This window comes from Panthera pardus, unplaced genomic scaffold (genome assembly GCF_024362965.1).
Source record: "Panthera pardus isolate Hobbes unplaced genomic scaffold, ASM2436296v1 HiC_scaffold_5, whole genome shotgun sequence".
Taxonomy (NCBI): Eukaryota; Metazoa; Chordata; class Mammalia; order Carnivora; family Felidae; genus Panthera; species Panthera pardus.
The window spans coordinates 10,883,514-10,898,997 of NW_026526980.1; the positions used below are offsets into that span (position 1 = coordinate 10,883,514).

Here is a 15,484-nt window from a genome sequence, read left to right on the forward strand (position 1 = left end):
TGTGAACATTTGTATAGAAGTCTTTGCATGGACCTATGCTTTGATCTCTCTTGAGTAGATTCCTAGGGGTAGAATTGCTGAGTCCTATGATAAGGGTATGTTTAACTTTTTGAGAAATGGCCAACCTGCTTTCCAAATGGCTGTCTGTTTGCATCCCTACCAGCTTGGTGTGTGGGTTCCAGGTCCTCTATATCTTGTCCAGCACCCGTGTTACTGTTATTTTGATTGTAGCCACCCCAGTGGGTCTAAAGTGGTATCTCATTTGTGGCATTAATTTGAAATCCCTGTGGACTGATGATGTTAAGCCTCTTTTCCTATGCCCATTGGCCATTTTTCTCTCTGTTAGTGAAAAATGTACTTAATAAGACTGGCCTATTTTAAAAATCAGGTTATGTTCTAGTTGAGTTGTAACAATTCTTTATGTATCCTTGATACAAGTTCCTTATCAAGTGTCTCCTGGTCTGTGGCCTGTCCTCATTTTCACACTGGTGTCTTTTGAAGGGGAGGAGTTTATAATTTTAACAAAATCAAATTTATCAATAGTCTCTCTTTTGACTCATGCTTTTGGAGTAAATAGCTAATAACTCTTGGTCTAATTCAAGGTGGTGAGAATTTTTTCCTATGTTTTGTTCTAGAAGCTTCATAGTTTTAGCTCATACATCTAGGTTTATGGCCCATATTGAAGTGATTTTTGTGTGTAGTATAAAGGTCTAGACTTGTTTTTTTGTTTTTGTTTTTTTAAATTTTAGTGTTTCTTTTTGGAGAGGGGGAGTGAGTGGAGGAGGGGCAGAGAGAGAGAGAGGGGGACAGAGAATTAAAAGCAGGCTCCACTCTGTCAGTGCAAAGCCCAACGTGGGGCTTGAACTCATGAACCGTGAGATCATGACCTGAGCTAATGAGCTAAGCGGCATGATCAAGTCTGACACTCCGCTGACTGAGCCACCCAGGCTCCCTTAGATTCATTTGTTTTGCATGCAGATGTCTGGTTTTCTCGCCAACATTTGTTGAAAAGGCTGTCTTTTCCCGATTGAATTATTTTGGCATCTTTATCAAAAGTCACCTGACTGTAAATGCAAGGGTTTATTTCTGGGTTCTTGAATTAATTCCTTAAATCTGTGTAAGTCTCTCCTTATGCCATTACCACACTGTCTAGATTACTGTAGCTTTATGGTAATTTTTGAAACTGGTCAGTGTAAGTCTTTTACGTTGGTTCTTTTTTTTTTTTTTTTTTCCAAAAATGTGTTTTGGCTATCCTGGGGTCCTTTGCATTTCCATGTGATTTAGAGGATCAACCTGTCAATTTCTACCCACCCTCCCCCCCCCCCCCAAAAAAAAAGACCTTCTGGGATTTTGGTAGGGATTGTGTTGACCTTGTAGATGAGAGAAATTTGCCAACCTAGCAGTAATGAGTCTACTGATGCATAAAATATGTATCACTCTTTCTGTTGGTGGGTATCTGGTTTTTCCCTTTCCTCGTTGTTATGAACGATGCTGGTGTGATCACTCTTGGACATGCCTGCTGGCCTCTCTGGGGATGAGGGCCCTTACCTGAGAGTGGGTGTGGGGTGTGTGTGCCTCTTCAGCTTTATCAGACAACATTGAGTTACTTTCCAGCATAGCTGTGCCAGCACGCACTGGTAGCAGCGGTGGGATTGTGGGAGTCTGTGTTGTTGAGCATCCTACCAACATTTGGTGTGAGCAGACTTTCTATTTTAATTTTTCCAATTTAAGAGATAATAAAATCATTGTATTGTGGTTTTAATTTGCAATTCCCTGATTATAATAAGATCAGGCATCTTTTTACTTGTTTATCGGCCATGTGGGTTTCCTTCTCTGGAAAGTAGCTTTCATTGATTCCTCTTGTTCATTTTTCCATTATATTGTTTGGATTTTTTCCCCATGTATTCTCAGTGGTAATTGTCCTCTGATTGATTAGTCTGTTTGCTTGCTTCCTTTGATCTGTCTTTCTTTCTTAGTATTTGGCTATCGGTTATCTTTATCCTTTTGTTTTTGTTATTTGGGTGTGTGTGTGTGTGTGTGTATGTATTTATATGCCTAATTCCTAACTGAATTCTAGAAACTGCTAGTGGCCTTGTAGAATGTTACTAATTGGAAACAAATGAAAAACACCATTTTAGTACTTTTCCAGCAGTGCTGATAAGTTCCATAGCAAGTATTTCAGGCAGAGTAATTTATCAGTCAGTTGTTCAGGAAATGTCTGCCTCGGTGGTTCTCTACCTCAGCTGCGTGTCGGAATCGCTTGGGGGCTTCAAAAAGGTCCTGAGTCTGAGCTGCCCCCCAGACCAGCTTAATTAGAATCCCTGGGATTGGGACCCAGGTGCCATTATTTTTAAAAGCTCCCAGATGATTCCAAAGCTGAGAACATACAGGCTGTAGAATGCTTAGTTAGCAGAGTTAGCTGCCGATTATGGATCTCATGCACCCAGTGCGTTTTGGGTTCCGCGGCAACGGTCACCTGGAGCCTTTGTCAAAAATGCCGATGACCTGGCACCTCAGCTGGAGGTTTTGACCAGTGGGTTTCACATGGATCAGGGACTCTGTATTTTTAACACCTTGGGCTGCCTCATTTTTATTTAGGAAACTGCACCAAAGCTTTAAAAAAACTGGAATCTTCGGGGCGCCTGGGTGGCGCAGTCGGTTAAGCGTCCGACTTCAGCCAGGTCACGATCTCGCGGTCCGTGAGTTCGAGCCCCACGTCAGGCTCTGGGCTGATGGCTCGGAGCCTGGAGCCTGTTTCCGATTCTGTGTCTCCCTCTCTCTCTGCCCCTCCCCCGTTCATGCTCTGTCTCTCTCTGTTCCAAAAATAAATTAAAAAAAAAAAAAAAAGTTGAAAAAAAAAAAAACTGGAATCTTCAAAATAGTGATTTAAAGGCGGGGGGGGGGGGGGTACTTCAATTTATGACATCATTATGACTTGAACTGTGGATTGAAGAAATTCTGCTTCCTTTTCCCTTCTGGAAAATGTCTGTTCTGTGATACCAGCCTGGGAGAGCACTCCACACACAGATGTTGGGAAGTGCCAGCTGTGTTTAGTTTGAAATCTTCTGTTTGAATCGTGTCTTCTCACCTCACTGCTGGGCGCTACTCCTCTCTGAGGAGCCCTGGGTGGGAACTCAGGAGATGTCACACCCATAGGAACCAAGGGCTGTGTATCATAAACAGTCTCTAGGATTCAGAATTGTTTGCTTTTTCCAAGCAAGCCCTGAAATCTCGCGGGGCTGTTGTTTAAGCTGGAGCTTTCCTGAAGGGCGGAAGACGAACAGCAAGCGAGGCCTCAGGAAGTGGATTTCTATGAACATCCAAATGCTACATTTGGTGTCAACACCATTGTTTTAACGCCTTACATTCCCCTCACCCTTCTGCCCTCCCGCCCCTCCCCCCCCATAATACTTGGGCTGTAAGAGGTTGTTTTGCACATTAGACACTGTGTGTATTTTTAGGCTCAAATGCTGTGGAGAAACTTGGTGAATTTAACAATTCAGAAATTGGATGACCACGCCAACCTGAAAACCCATGCCAGCCTACCTTTTGATAGGTTGCACATTATTTCCATTCTCTGCACGTCGGAAATGCATATTAAAGGACTCATTCCAAATGTCAAGTGTCTTTTCTTTATAATGTTTCTTTATTTATTTTGAGAGAGAGATACAGCACGAGCAAGAGAGGGGCAGAGAGAGAGGGAGACAGAGAATCCGAAGCAGGCTCCAGGCTCCAAACTGTCAGCACAGAGTCTGATACGGGGCTCAAACTCATGAACTGCGAGATCATGATCTGAGTCAAAGTCACTTAACTGACTGAGCCACCCAGGCACTTCAAATATCTTTTGTTTTTAAGTGACATATTTGTATCTGAAGGTCAAGTGTTTAGTTGTTTGCATGGACTTGTGAATTGGAAAAGATTTCAGGGCATTACATTTAGTTCTTCAAAGAAGAAATAGTTGTGGGTTTTTGTTTTTTGAGAGAGAGAGAGAGAGGAAAGGACATAGAGGGAGGGAGAGAGAGAGAATCCTAAACAGACTCTACACTGCTAGCACTGAGCCCAATCCAGGGCCTGAACCCACGAACTGTGAGATCATGACCTGAGCCAAAGTCGGACACCTACCAACTGAGCCACCCAGCTATCCCAAGAAGAAATAGATATTTTGCTTTTGATCATAAAAGATGACTTAATCTGGGGTGCTTGGGGCCACGTTGTGTGGCTGCAGTCTTCCATTAAGAGTTCTGTATGTGTCGATGGCCCTCTGGTATGAGTGATAATCGCACGGGGACTGAGCGATTCCCTGCAAAGCTGGAATGTTCCCTGTGTTGAGTATCACAGTTGCAAACATGTGCTCTCTGAAGCTTGTCATCTTTGCTTTTAGAGGGAAGTTTGGAAGTGAGGATAAATCATAGATGTTACGGGGATAAAACGTACAGCACAGGGAATATAGTCAGTGGTACTGTTTTATGGTGACAGATGGGGGCTACACTCGCAGTGAGCTTAGCACAATGTTTTTATATAGTGTAGACTTGAAACTAACGTACGTTGTGTGTCAACTGTACTTCAATTAAGGAAAAAAAATAGATGCTAGTTTTAGAAGCCCTGGAGATGTACTGATGGGAACATTTCATAGAAGAGAACGTTAAAGAATCAAGACCATTGTGAAATAAACCACAGGAGGCTGTGCTGAAAAGCAGTTGGAACAAAGATGGAGTCATCTGTGAGGACACTGATGGGAGAGGTGTCCTTGACTTCTCTTGGTGACTTTGATGCTGACCCTAGTTCGCTGTATGAGCAAAGATCCTTCTGGATGAGATTCCTCAGTCCTGTGGTTTTCTTGGAGGGAAGTGACGGTGTCTTTCCATAAGAGGCTCTGTAGAGAGCAGAGTCTGGCCTCCTTTGTCAAAAGGACAGTGGTTTTGTTTATCATTATATCTCCAGTGTCTAGCATGGGGCTTGGCACATGGTAAGCATCTGCACTTGTTTATAGAAATTAATTTTCCAGTCCTGGAGCATTCCAACCAAGTCAGACACGATGGAGTGAATTTCCTTTTATCTTCTCTTTTTTTAGTGTTCAAAGCTGCTTTCGGACACAAGCGTTATTCAGTTCTACCCAAGCAAATTTGTCCTTATCACCGACATACTTGACACATTTGGTAAGTTCTAGTTCTGTTCATCTTAGATCTAGAAAAGACATCTGTTTTGTTGGAAAGCTGGATGGTAGCAGTGCTTTAATTTCTTTTGAGGTTTAAGTAGTTGGGTAGACCATGAGGGAGACCAGACCACTCCCCACCTCTGCTCATTAACAAGGATGCTATTTTTGAAAGAATCTTAAATCTCATGTTTTCTAACCTTCTGATAGGCTGGAAGAGCAAGTGAGTGAAGCCAGGGGGAACTGGGGAGCACACTTCCTATCTGAACCGGCTCTTGTCTGTTGCCCTATTGCGTCTGGAACTCCCTTTGTCAGAACTGAGTGTGGCTTCTCTGCCCAGCACTCCCAGTGGGTTTCTCTCCTGGGGAATATGGCAGCATCCTCTGTCCCATTGCCCAAGCTGGAGATCTGAGAGTCTTTTACCCTGTGCCCCATGTTTAATCCAGTATGAGGTTCTTCAGTATCCTGAGTCCCTCTTGAGTTCGTCCATTTTTATCTGTCTTCACTATGATCACCTTAGTCCAAGCCACAGTGCTCTCCTGCCCAAATGACTGCTGCAGCTCTTGTGAGCTTTCCCGTAGCATCACGGCTGCCCCTCACCCCGTGCTCCCCACCTCAAGCTGAATGATCTAGACTGAAGAGAATAACCTGGAGCTCCTCTGGAGAAGTAGGAGGCCTTTGTGCTCCTCGGTGGTTGTCAGTGGCCAGGACATCAAACCATGCAGCTCTCAAGGCTATGTTTGATGTTCAGCAGTGAGGTGCCCCAGGAGAGCTAGCACATGGAATTGCCTTCTGAGAGCTGAACCCCTCGTGGACCAGAACAGAGACATTGGCTGTCTTACCAAGGAGGGACCCATGGACTCCCAAGCAGCAAGTCTCATCTGTAACCCATAGAATGATCTAATGTGTCAGAAAACAAAATATCAAGCAGAGATCCCCGTCGTCTTCACAGGAGACCGGGGACTGCATGTATTGGCTGGAATAAATGATAGAGAATCTAACTCCTACTAGTTATTTATTATATAGGGGGTTATTTATTATTGTCGTATGCTGGAAAGCCCAGGGGTGGTTTCTGGATTCAGGAACTCAAACAGTTGTGTTGGCATTTTCTAGTACTTTGCCTAGGATTCGCTTCATTCTCACTCTGCAAGGTGGTATCAGTTCTTTTGCTAGTAGTCCCAGGATGAGGAAAGAGCTTCATCCCATCATTCAACAAAAAGTTCCAGAATTCCATTTCCTTGGCCTGGTTAGTTCACAGGTTAGTTTCGGAGTCATTCATGGTATCTGCGGGATGAGTATGCAGATTATCCAGGTCACCGAAAAGCAGAAAGGTGATGCTGTTCACAGAAGAAAGGGGAGTGGGAGCTAACTGGACTACAAGAAGAGATGGCCTGGTTGGGCAACGACCCGTCGGCCCAGGAGCTCTGCTGAGTACAAAGGATGTGTCAGTAATAAGAGACAAAAATCCTCACCTTTGTGGGCTTATGTTCAGTGAAAGGGTATTTGCAAAAGAAGTAAACCCAATTATGTGTTAGATGATGATCAGCTCTCTGGAGAAAACAAAACAAAACAAAAAACAAAATAGAGCAAGGTGAGGGGAATTGAAGGAGGGTCGGTGAGGGGTGATGGAGACTGCAATTTTAAATAGGGTGGTCACAGGAGGCCCTGCTAGAAGTTGCTATTTGAGCAAGTGCTTGAAGGAGAGGAGAGATGAGCCACATTCTCTCTGGGTATGGAAGGGATCGCCCATATTAGGCCAAGGGACCGCTGGTGCAAAGGCCTTGGGGTGGGAGTGTGACTGACAGGTTTGGAGAATGGAGAGGCCAGGGTGGCTGGGAGTGGGGTGTACAGGGTGGTGGCATGGGAGCTGAATGGGTCAGAGATCATGGTGGGCCTTGTAGGTCATTGGAAGGGCTTGGGCTTTGACTCTGAGGAACCCCTGGGAGGTGTTAAGTAGAGAAGCAATGTGATGTGATTTGTTTGTTAATGCTTGTTAATTTTTAAGAGAGAAGGGGGAGGGGCAGAGAGAGAGGGAGACAGAGGATCTGAAGTGGGCTCCATGCTGACAGCAGAGAGCCCGACACCGGGCTCGAACTCCAGAGCCGTGAGACTCCTGACCTGAGCCGAAGTTGGACACTTAACCGACTGAGCCACCCAGAAGCCCTGTGACGGGATTTGTTTTAGTGGCTGCTTGTTGAGACTAGACTGCAGGGCAGAGGTAGGGCCGGGAACCTGGTTAGGAGGCCATTGCTGCACTTGAGGTATGAGGCCAAGGAGGCAGTGGGGATGGAGAGAATGAATGGATTTTCAGAATGGACGGGTGAGTTAGGCTCTCAGAAGAGATACCAAGTCATACAACTTTTGGGCCTTGCCTTGTCCTCTTACACAGCCTGCTTTCAGGAGCGAGGACATCAGTCAGGGAGAGGGGTCGGTGGTTGTGTCTGGTTCTCACAGTGAGTCAACATGCTGGCCTCTGGTTTCCCTCACCTGCCTCTTGCAAGTTTCTTTTGCATGAGTCAGCATCCTGAGTGACACTAGCTCGGGGACACCAGTGGACCAGTTTCTAACCTACAAGCCTAGCTGGATGTGGACATTAACTTTGTGAAAATTTTGCACAACCATTTTGCCAGCCTCCAATGGTGGCACCCCAGTCTCCTGCCTTGGCAAGCTCAGGATACAGTGCAGATGCCTGTCCTTGCCGCATCCCAGAAATTAGCTGGGCTGAGAGTTGATAATAGCAGTGATCAACCCTCAACAAATAATGTCCTTGGTCCCGACTCCATTCTGGGTGCTTTAGAGATAATAAATCACATCCTCGTCATCACAGCATGTGAGGCGGGTTCTGTAATTAACCCCATTTTACAGATGAGGGGCGTGAGCCACAGCTTGCCAAAGGTCACAAGGGGAGTGAGCGGCAGAGCTGGGACTGTGAGTTCTCTCTGCAGTCGAAGACCTGTTTTATTTCTCTTGTATGTGGCTCACAGGGGAGATTTTACTCTCTGTGAAAATTACAAATGGGTATACGTTTGACCCAGCAACCTCACCGCTGGGAATTCATCCCATTTATGATAGCAAAGCCCAGCAACAACCCAGGTGGCCATTGGTAGGGGACCAGTTAAATAAATGACGGTCCATCTGTACGCTGGAGCATAGGAAACCCATAAGAAAGAGGGAGGGTGTGCTCCGTTTTCCGCTGTGGAGGGATCTCCAGGGTATATGTGTCATCACGAGAGAAAGTCAAGATGCAGAATAGAGTATGTTCTCTTTTGTGTAAGGAAGAAGGAGACGCTGGAAACCTTGTTGACATTGACTTGTATTTGCCTGAAGAAACGTTAGAAGGATGTCCAAGAAACTAAGTAAAGCGGGAGCCCTCAGAGGGTGGCGGGGGCAGTGAGGTTGGACAGGGATGGGCCAGAGACAACCTTCCCTCAGTACCTTCCACAGCCTTATTTGAATTTTGAATCAGGGGAATGTTTTTTCCTGTTAAAACCAAACATTTAGATCAGGTACCGACTTTCAACACTATTCTCCCTCCTCTGCTTCCGAACCGTGCTCCCAGTGGTGCCCTTGTCAGGATCTGTTACAGATGATATTCCTCAGGACTATGAGGCAGCCTGGGTCTGCAGGTGCTGAAGGAGACTCTGTTGTGCTGTGGGCACAACATAATGGACAGTTTTCGCCTTTTACAAAAGAGGTGGGAGATCGGAGTGCTGAGATCCACTTGGAAGCATCGTCCTAACACTGCTCCTTAGGGAGGTGCGTGACAGTATGGGGGCAGGTGCTTGGTGGTTGACCTGGACAGCTGTAGGTTGGAGCATCTTGCTGGGCAGGGATATGGGACACAGCCCTGAGCATTTGCAGCGAGAAGGCGCCTGCTGGCCTTCCAGTGGGATTTCACTGGAGGCACCAAGCACGGAGCCGGGCCCTGGAGTCTATCTGCCCATGTCCCATGCCTGCGTCTCCTCTTCCAGAGTCATGTGTACCTGAGCCTTGTTTTTTTTCATCTGTAAAATGGCATAACAGACCCTGTCTCTGGGGGTTTTGGGACAGAATTAAGAGAATGCATAGGAAGCATATAATGTTTTTCCTCTTCTAAGAACTTGCCTGGCAGGATCAGCGTAGACAACTTTGAACGGTACTTGGTACAGAGTAAGTGCTCAGAAAACATTAGCAGCTCTCACTGTATTCATTTTAGTGTTACTGACTGAGAACATTGTGAGTCAAGAAGGGAAATCAATCTAGGATTGGGTATTATTTCTCAAGACAAAGGAAAAAAATAATTCACCAAACTCGCTTGGCCAAAAATGATTTAGTAGTTAAAGGCCCCTTAGCATATGAATGTGAAACGTAACAATTACTTGTGGTTTCGGAGGGGTGGCAAGCTTATTGTGAAGAAAGTAAAGGTGTTGTGTGCTCATAAATCTGGTCCATGCACCGTAGGAGGTGAGAAGTTATACAGTTATACAGCTGTCCAGCATGGCCTGCTGTGTGATGGCCCAGGGTAAAATTATATGAAGTCCTTAGTGCCGTGCTCTGTGGTCATCACAGCGGAGCCCATCATGGTGCCAGGTATGGCTGCCACGGGAGCCCAGGGCCGCACATAAGGAAAGCACTTCCTGCCAGAAGGCAAAAGGCAGGTGGCTTTGAGAACTAGGGTTTATTCCATAGGTTTCCGGGGACCTTCTCAGTTGAACTGATGGTACACACCAAAGATGGGAAACTTTAAAAACTTGCCCAATGTTCAAGCCCCACCTCAGACCTTTTTTTTTTTTTTTTCTTTTTTAAGGTTTATTTATCTTTGAGAGAGACACAGAGCATGAATGGGGGAGGTGCAGAGAGAGAGGGAGACCCAGAATCTGAAGCAGGCTCTAGGCTCTGAACTGTCAGCATAGAACCCAACGCAGGGCTCGAACTTCATGAACCGGGAGATCATGACCTGATCCGAAGTCAGACCCTTAACTGACAGAGCCACCCAGGCGCCCCAAGAGACCATTTTTATCAGAATCTCTGAGGACAGACCCAGACATCAGCTTATTTTCAGACATGCCAGGTGGCTTGAATGTTTAGCCGAGGTTGGAGACCCCTGGTTTAGAGGGATGATGGAGGCTTGCCACTGTTTTTAGAGATTCCCATACCCAAGACAAGTTATAGCTCGTAGACTCGTGCTTGCCTAAAACCATGGTTTTTACACGTGGTGTATACAAGAATTCCTTAGCAAGGTTATTCAAGATTCATATTCCTAGTCTTCACCCCCTAAAATACTATTTTTCACTAGCTCTGAGGTGAGCCCCAGGAATGTGATTTTCAACAGGGGTCTTTATGTGATTATATCGTAAGTAGTCCACACTGGGAGAACCACCTAGATGGCTCCTCCGTTTGGTTGGCTTCCTGCCCTTCATCTTAGCCTTGTGTCATTTCTTGGTGAAGTCATTGGATTTCATGTTCTTAGAACTTCCTGTCTCTTTTTCCGTGTATGGACAGGATGTGTGGTTCTTTGGTGCCCTGAACAACAGGGTTATGGCGGGTGTGTGTGTGTGTGTGTGTGTGTGTGTGTAAAAAAACAAACACATGAACTCAGGGAAATACTTTGAACATTAAAGGTGATTTGGGAGTCTCTGGGAAATGAATAGAAGTGTAATTTTTATCCCTTGGATATGGATAGCATTTTCTAAAATACACAGAATAAATAAAGCTTTTAGTGCTAGATTAGGGGGTGGCTTGTAGACTAAGTCTACCCTGCCCACTTGTTTTTGTGAGTAAAGTTTTATTATTATTGAAACACAACCACAGCTGTTGGCACATTGTCTATGATCGCTTTTGAGCGACAACAGATTTGAATAGTCGCAGTGGACCTGTGACCCACATCACCTGAAATACATTCATTTATGCATCTAAGAACAATAGAGCCTCGACAGTATGCCAGGCACTCATCTAGTCCTGGGGATATACCCATGAACAAAACAGACACAGATTTCTACTCTCGTAGCACTCAGTAGTTGAATGTCAAACGAGCAGATCACATAAATGAGTGAAGCAGGCGGTTGCTGAGAGGCAGAGTGGTGGAGACCGGGGCAAACTGGGTAGTGTATACACCATTTGAAAGGGCAGCTGCTAATCTATTTTAGCTCATTTTTATCCTATAGGGATGTGGGCCATTTTTGGTAGATCATTTGCGAAGAGGCAGGAAATCGGGTTTTTCATGTAAATGAAAGTTTTTACCTGTTGGCAACTAATTAAAAAATGTTAAAGCACTTTGTGTTGTGGGCCAGATGGAATGGATCCCTGGCTGCCCATTTGCAGCCTCTGCCTTAGAAATAAAATGTGGACTGTTGCCTATTTATCGAGTGAATGGAGGTGCCTAAGGTCCCTTTGGCCCTACATTTCCCTCTCTAAGGGGAGAAGGATTACTTTCCTGGATCTCAGAAAGTAAAAAGTTTCCCTCATTTTATTAAAAACAAAGAAATGGGGCTCAACGTTTGTCCCACTAGGTGGCAGCATATTATCATGAATAGAAGCGCTCTGGGCGATGCCATCTCTGTGCCCCTAATTAACAAATGTTTATTTCGTGTTTGCTCCTGAGGAGCCCGATGCTAACCCCTTATGTCCTTCTCTCCCCAGGAAAGCTCGTGTACGAGCGCATCTTCTCCATGTGTGTGGATAACCGCAGCGTCTTACCAGGTGATGTTGTAGCTCTTCTGCCTCTGTTATTCTGCCCTGGAGTTGTGATTAGAAGGCTTACATCAAGTCAGGATTTACTGAACTCAGTATAAGATTTCTTTTGTGTTTGATGTGTTAAAAGTAGAAAAAACACCTCTACAGATTTCTGACCATCTCCGTTTCCTAAAAACACTAGAAGGTTTTCAAATGGCCCAACCAAGAATTTTGGGCAAGTAATTTGAATCTAGGAGACCAAAAAGGTATTACATCTAGATTTAAGTGAATTTTTTTTTTTTTTTAGTGTTTATTTATTTTGAGAGAGAGAGTGTGCTAGCACATGCATGTGGGGTAGGAGCAGAGAGAGAGGAGAGGGAGAATCCCAAGCAGGCTCTGCGTTGTCACACAGAGTCAGAGGGCTTGATCCCATGAACTGTGAGACTACACCCTGAGCTGAAGTCAAGAGTTAGGCGCTAACCGACTGAGCCACCCAGCTGAACTTTTATAGCAACTTGAATTCCTTTGCTGCTTGGCATTTTTTCCTACATAATGTTCCCAAGAAGCAACTTGCAGAAACCAAGTTTATATATATTAAAGAACAATGACAAATAAATCAATAATTACAGATGCTTTAAATTTACAATTGGTGCTTAAGTGATGTTTGCATTAAATTTATTGCCAATCCATTTTACATTCTCAGGAGGTTATAATGGGACAACTTGATTATGAACCTCTCTTATCACATAAATGTTTTTAGAGCTGCTGTAAGGAAACCTTCTCATCCATACAAATTAAGATAACGAGCCTGCTCCAACTCTGCCTGGTCTCGGCCAGATGATGGCATTAGTGACAACAACCCATAATTGACCTGTTCACTTATCCTTTCTTTCATCCGTCTGTGTTATCTGTTATTTTAAAATGATTTAATGCAGTTATTTCTCAGGAAGAAGAGACCTGTGGGGTTCTAAGAGTCATCTTGTGTCAGATGATCAAACCCACAGGGAAGAGCCAGGGACTTGCATGCGGCCCTGCCGCCAGCTAGTGGGAGCCTTGTTCTTATGCTGAATCTGCGCTGTCCAAGATGGTGGCCACGGGTCACATGGGACACTTGAGACCTGGCCAGTCCAAACTGAGGCATGCCGCGTATATTAACAAAACACTTGGGGGCGCCTGGATGGCTCAGTCTTGGTTAAGCAACTGACTCTGGATTTTGGCTCAGGTCATGATATCGCAGTTTGTGAGATTGAGCCCTGCGTCGGGCTCTGTGCAGACAGCTTGGAGCCTGCATGGGGATCACTCTGCTTTTCTTTCTCTGAAAATAAATAGCTAAGCATTAACAGAAAAATACACTGGATTTCAGAGACTTAATACAAACAAAAGACCAGGAAGTATCTCACTAATGATTTTTTTAAATTGATGACATGTTGAAATGACATTTTGGATGAATTGGGTTAAATGAAGTATTGTATTAAAATTTCACTTGTTTTGGGGCACCTGGGCGGCTCAGTCGGTTAAGCATCCGACTTCAGCTCAGGTCATATCTCACGGTTTGTGAGTTTGAGCCCAGCATCTGGCTCTATGCTGACAGCTCAGAGCCTGGAGTCTGTTTCAAATTCTGTGTCTCCGTCTCTCTCTGCCCCTCCCCCTGCTCATGCTCGCTCGCTCTCTCTCTCTCTCTCTCTCTCTCTCTCTCTCAAAAATAAATAAACATTAAAAAAAATTTTTTTTTTTTAATTTCACTTGTTTTATCTCTTGGAACATGGCTCACATGACATTTCCATTGCAAGGTGCCGTTTTAGACCCTCCCCTTCACCACATCACAGCTGTTATGTTTTTATCAGCTCTTCCCATGTTCTAGGGCATCAAGATTGGGAGGTGGTGAGCCTGGAGAGGTAGGCAGGGGCCAGCCAGAGTGCAAAGGCCTTCTCTGTCAGCTTTAAGGATTTGGGAAATGTGGGTGCACTTACTTAATTGATATTGCCAACTTGTACACTATACCAGCAGCGACAGATGCACGCTTGTAGGCAGAATTAAACCCAAATAGATGTTTTCTTTGGCGACAGTAGTATTTTTTTTTAAAGATTTTATTTTATTTTTGGGGCGCCTGGGTGGCTCAGTCACTTAAGTGTCTGACTTCAGCTCAGGTCATGATCTCACCATTGGTGAGTTCGAGCCCCACATCCGGCTGTGTGCTGACAGCTCAGAGCCTGGCTCTTGCTTTGGATTCTGTCTCCCTCCCTCTCTTCCCCTACCCCTGTCAAAAATGAACATTAAAAACAATTCTTTTTAAGATTTTATTTTTTTCCTAAAAAAACTGCTTCAAATGTTTATTTTTGAGAGAGAGACTGAGTACGTGTAGGGGAGGGGCAGAGAGAGGGAGACACAGAATCTGAAGCAGGCTCCAGGCTCTGAGCTGTCAGCACAGACCACAATATGGAGCTTGAACACAGGAACTGCAGGATCACGACCTGAGGCAAAGTGGGACGTTTGACCAACTGAGCCCCCCAGGCACCCCTTAAGATTTTATTTTTAAGTAATCTCTCCACTCAATGTCGGGCTCAAACTCAGAACCCTGAGATGAAGAGTCACATGCTCTGCTGACTGAGCCAGCCAGGCGCCCCCACAACGGTATTTTTAAAAATAATTTTTGGTAGGGGCACCGGGGTGGCTCAGTCGGTTAAGCGTCCCACTTTGGCTTAGGTCATGATCTCACAGTTTGTGAGTTCCAGCCCCGCATCGGGCTCTCTGCCCTCAGCACAGAGCCTGCTTTGGATCCTCTGTCTCCCTCTCTCTCTGCCCCTACCCCACTCACACTCTCTCTCAAAAACAAGTATACAGTAAAAAAATAAAATAAAAAGAAAATGCTTTTTGGTACATGTTCTGCTACCCTGTATGGTACACCTAACCCTTTAAGAACGTAGATGTTACTTGTCTAATCCCTAGAGGTATTTGAGTTTGCATCTACTACAGTAATTTTCCTTCTTCCCAATTTTCACTAAGTATACAAATGACATTTTAGAGCCAGTTCACGAAGTTATTAACAACTTCCTCCCTCCCTAAACCGTAGAAGTTCAAGATGAAAGGCTATTGTCCTATTCTTTTCCAGTCCTTGTCTAAATTTATTAATTAGCACTTACATCACTAAAAACTCTTCCTTCCTCAATACTTTTTTTTTTTTTTACCTTCAGCAATGCAAACCAGGTTTTTGCTTTCTGCAAGTAATTTCTTCATTTATTTATTTTTTCTTTCAGTTAAAATCTTCATCTGCATGTAGTGTTCTGTGGTTCCAAGAACCTGAAAGAGAAGGGCAAATCTCTCTCAAAAATGTCAGTGATCTTGGGGATGTCTTTTAACAATAATTATGCAGAAAGCTTTTCAAATCTACTGTGCAGAATTCTGCCCAAAGAGATTATGTGCAGAGAGAAATCTGGTGGCATGTGTACTCATTCTTTCCATTTGAATCAAGTTCTGACTGGTGAATTTCATTTTTGAGCCCTTCACCTTCAGGAATTTTAACTAAGGCGTACCTCTTAGGAGTTGAGGAGGATGCCGGTGTCCTTTGGGGTCATGGAAAGTATGTACTACTAGATGGGGTGGTTTTCCCCGCAACATTTCTTAATCCAGCACATTCACGGAGAGACCATCTACTCGAAGTGATAAAGGAACTTTATTTCCATC

At 44.6% G+C, this 15,484-nt stretch overlaps 1 protein-coding gene across 5 annotated transcripts in view; it reads left to right on the top strand.

Annotated features, from left to right (window-relative positions):
* VPS35L (VPS35 endosomal protein sorting factor like) overlaps nucleotides 1-15,484 on the top strand; it is a 115,862-nt gene that overhangs the window by 24,733 nt on the left and 75,645 nt on the right. For 4 of the 5 annotated variants that reach the window (XR_002085652.2, XM_019468736.2, XM_019468737.2 and 1 more), the window contains exons 8-9: nucleotides 5,072-5,156; nucleotides 11,771-11,830. Coding sequence is in view for 4 of the 5 variants with exons in the window: in XM_019468736.2 (XP_019324281.2) it covers nucleotides 5,072-5,156; nucleotides 11,771-11,830 (145 nt within the window). In the remaining variant the exon portion in view is untranslated. Of the gene's footprint in view, nucleotides 1-5,071; nucleotides 5,157-8,749; nucleotides 8,909-11,770; nucleotides 11,831-15,484 lie in introns of those variants that run through there. The other variant, XM_053894544.1, reaches the window with a different exon arrangement.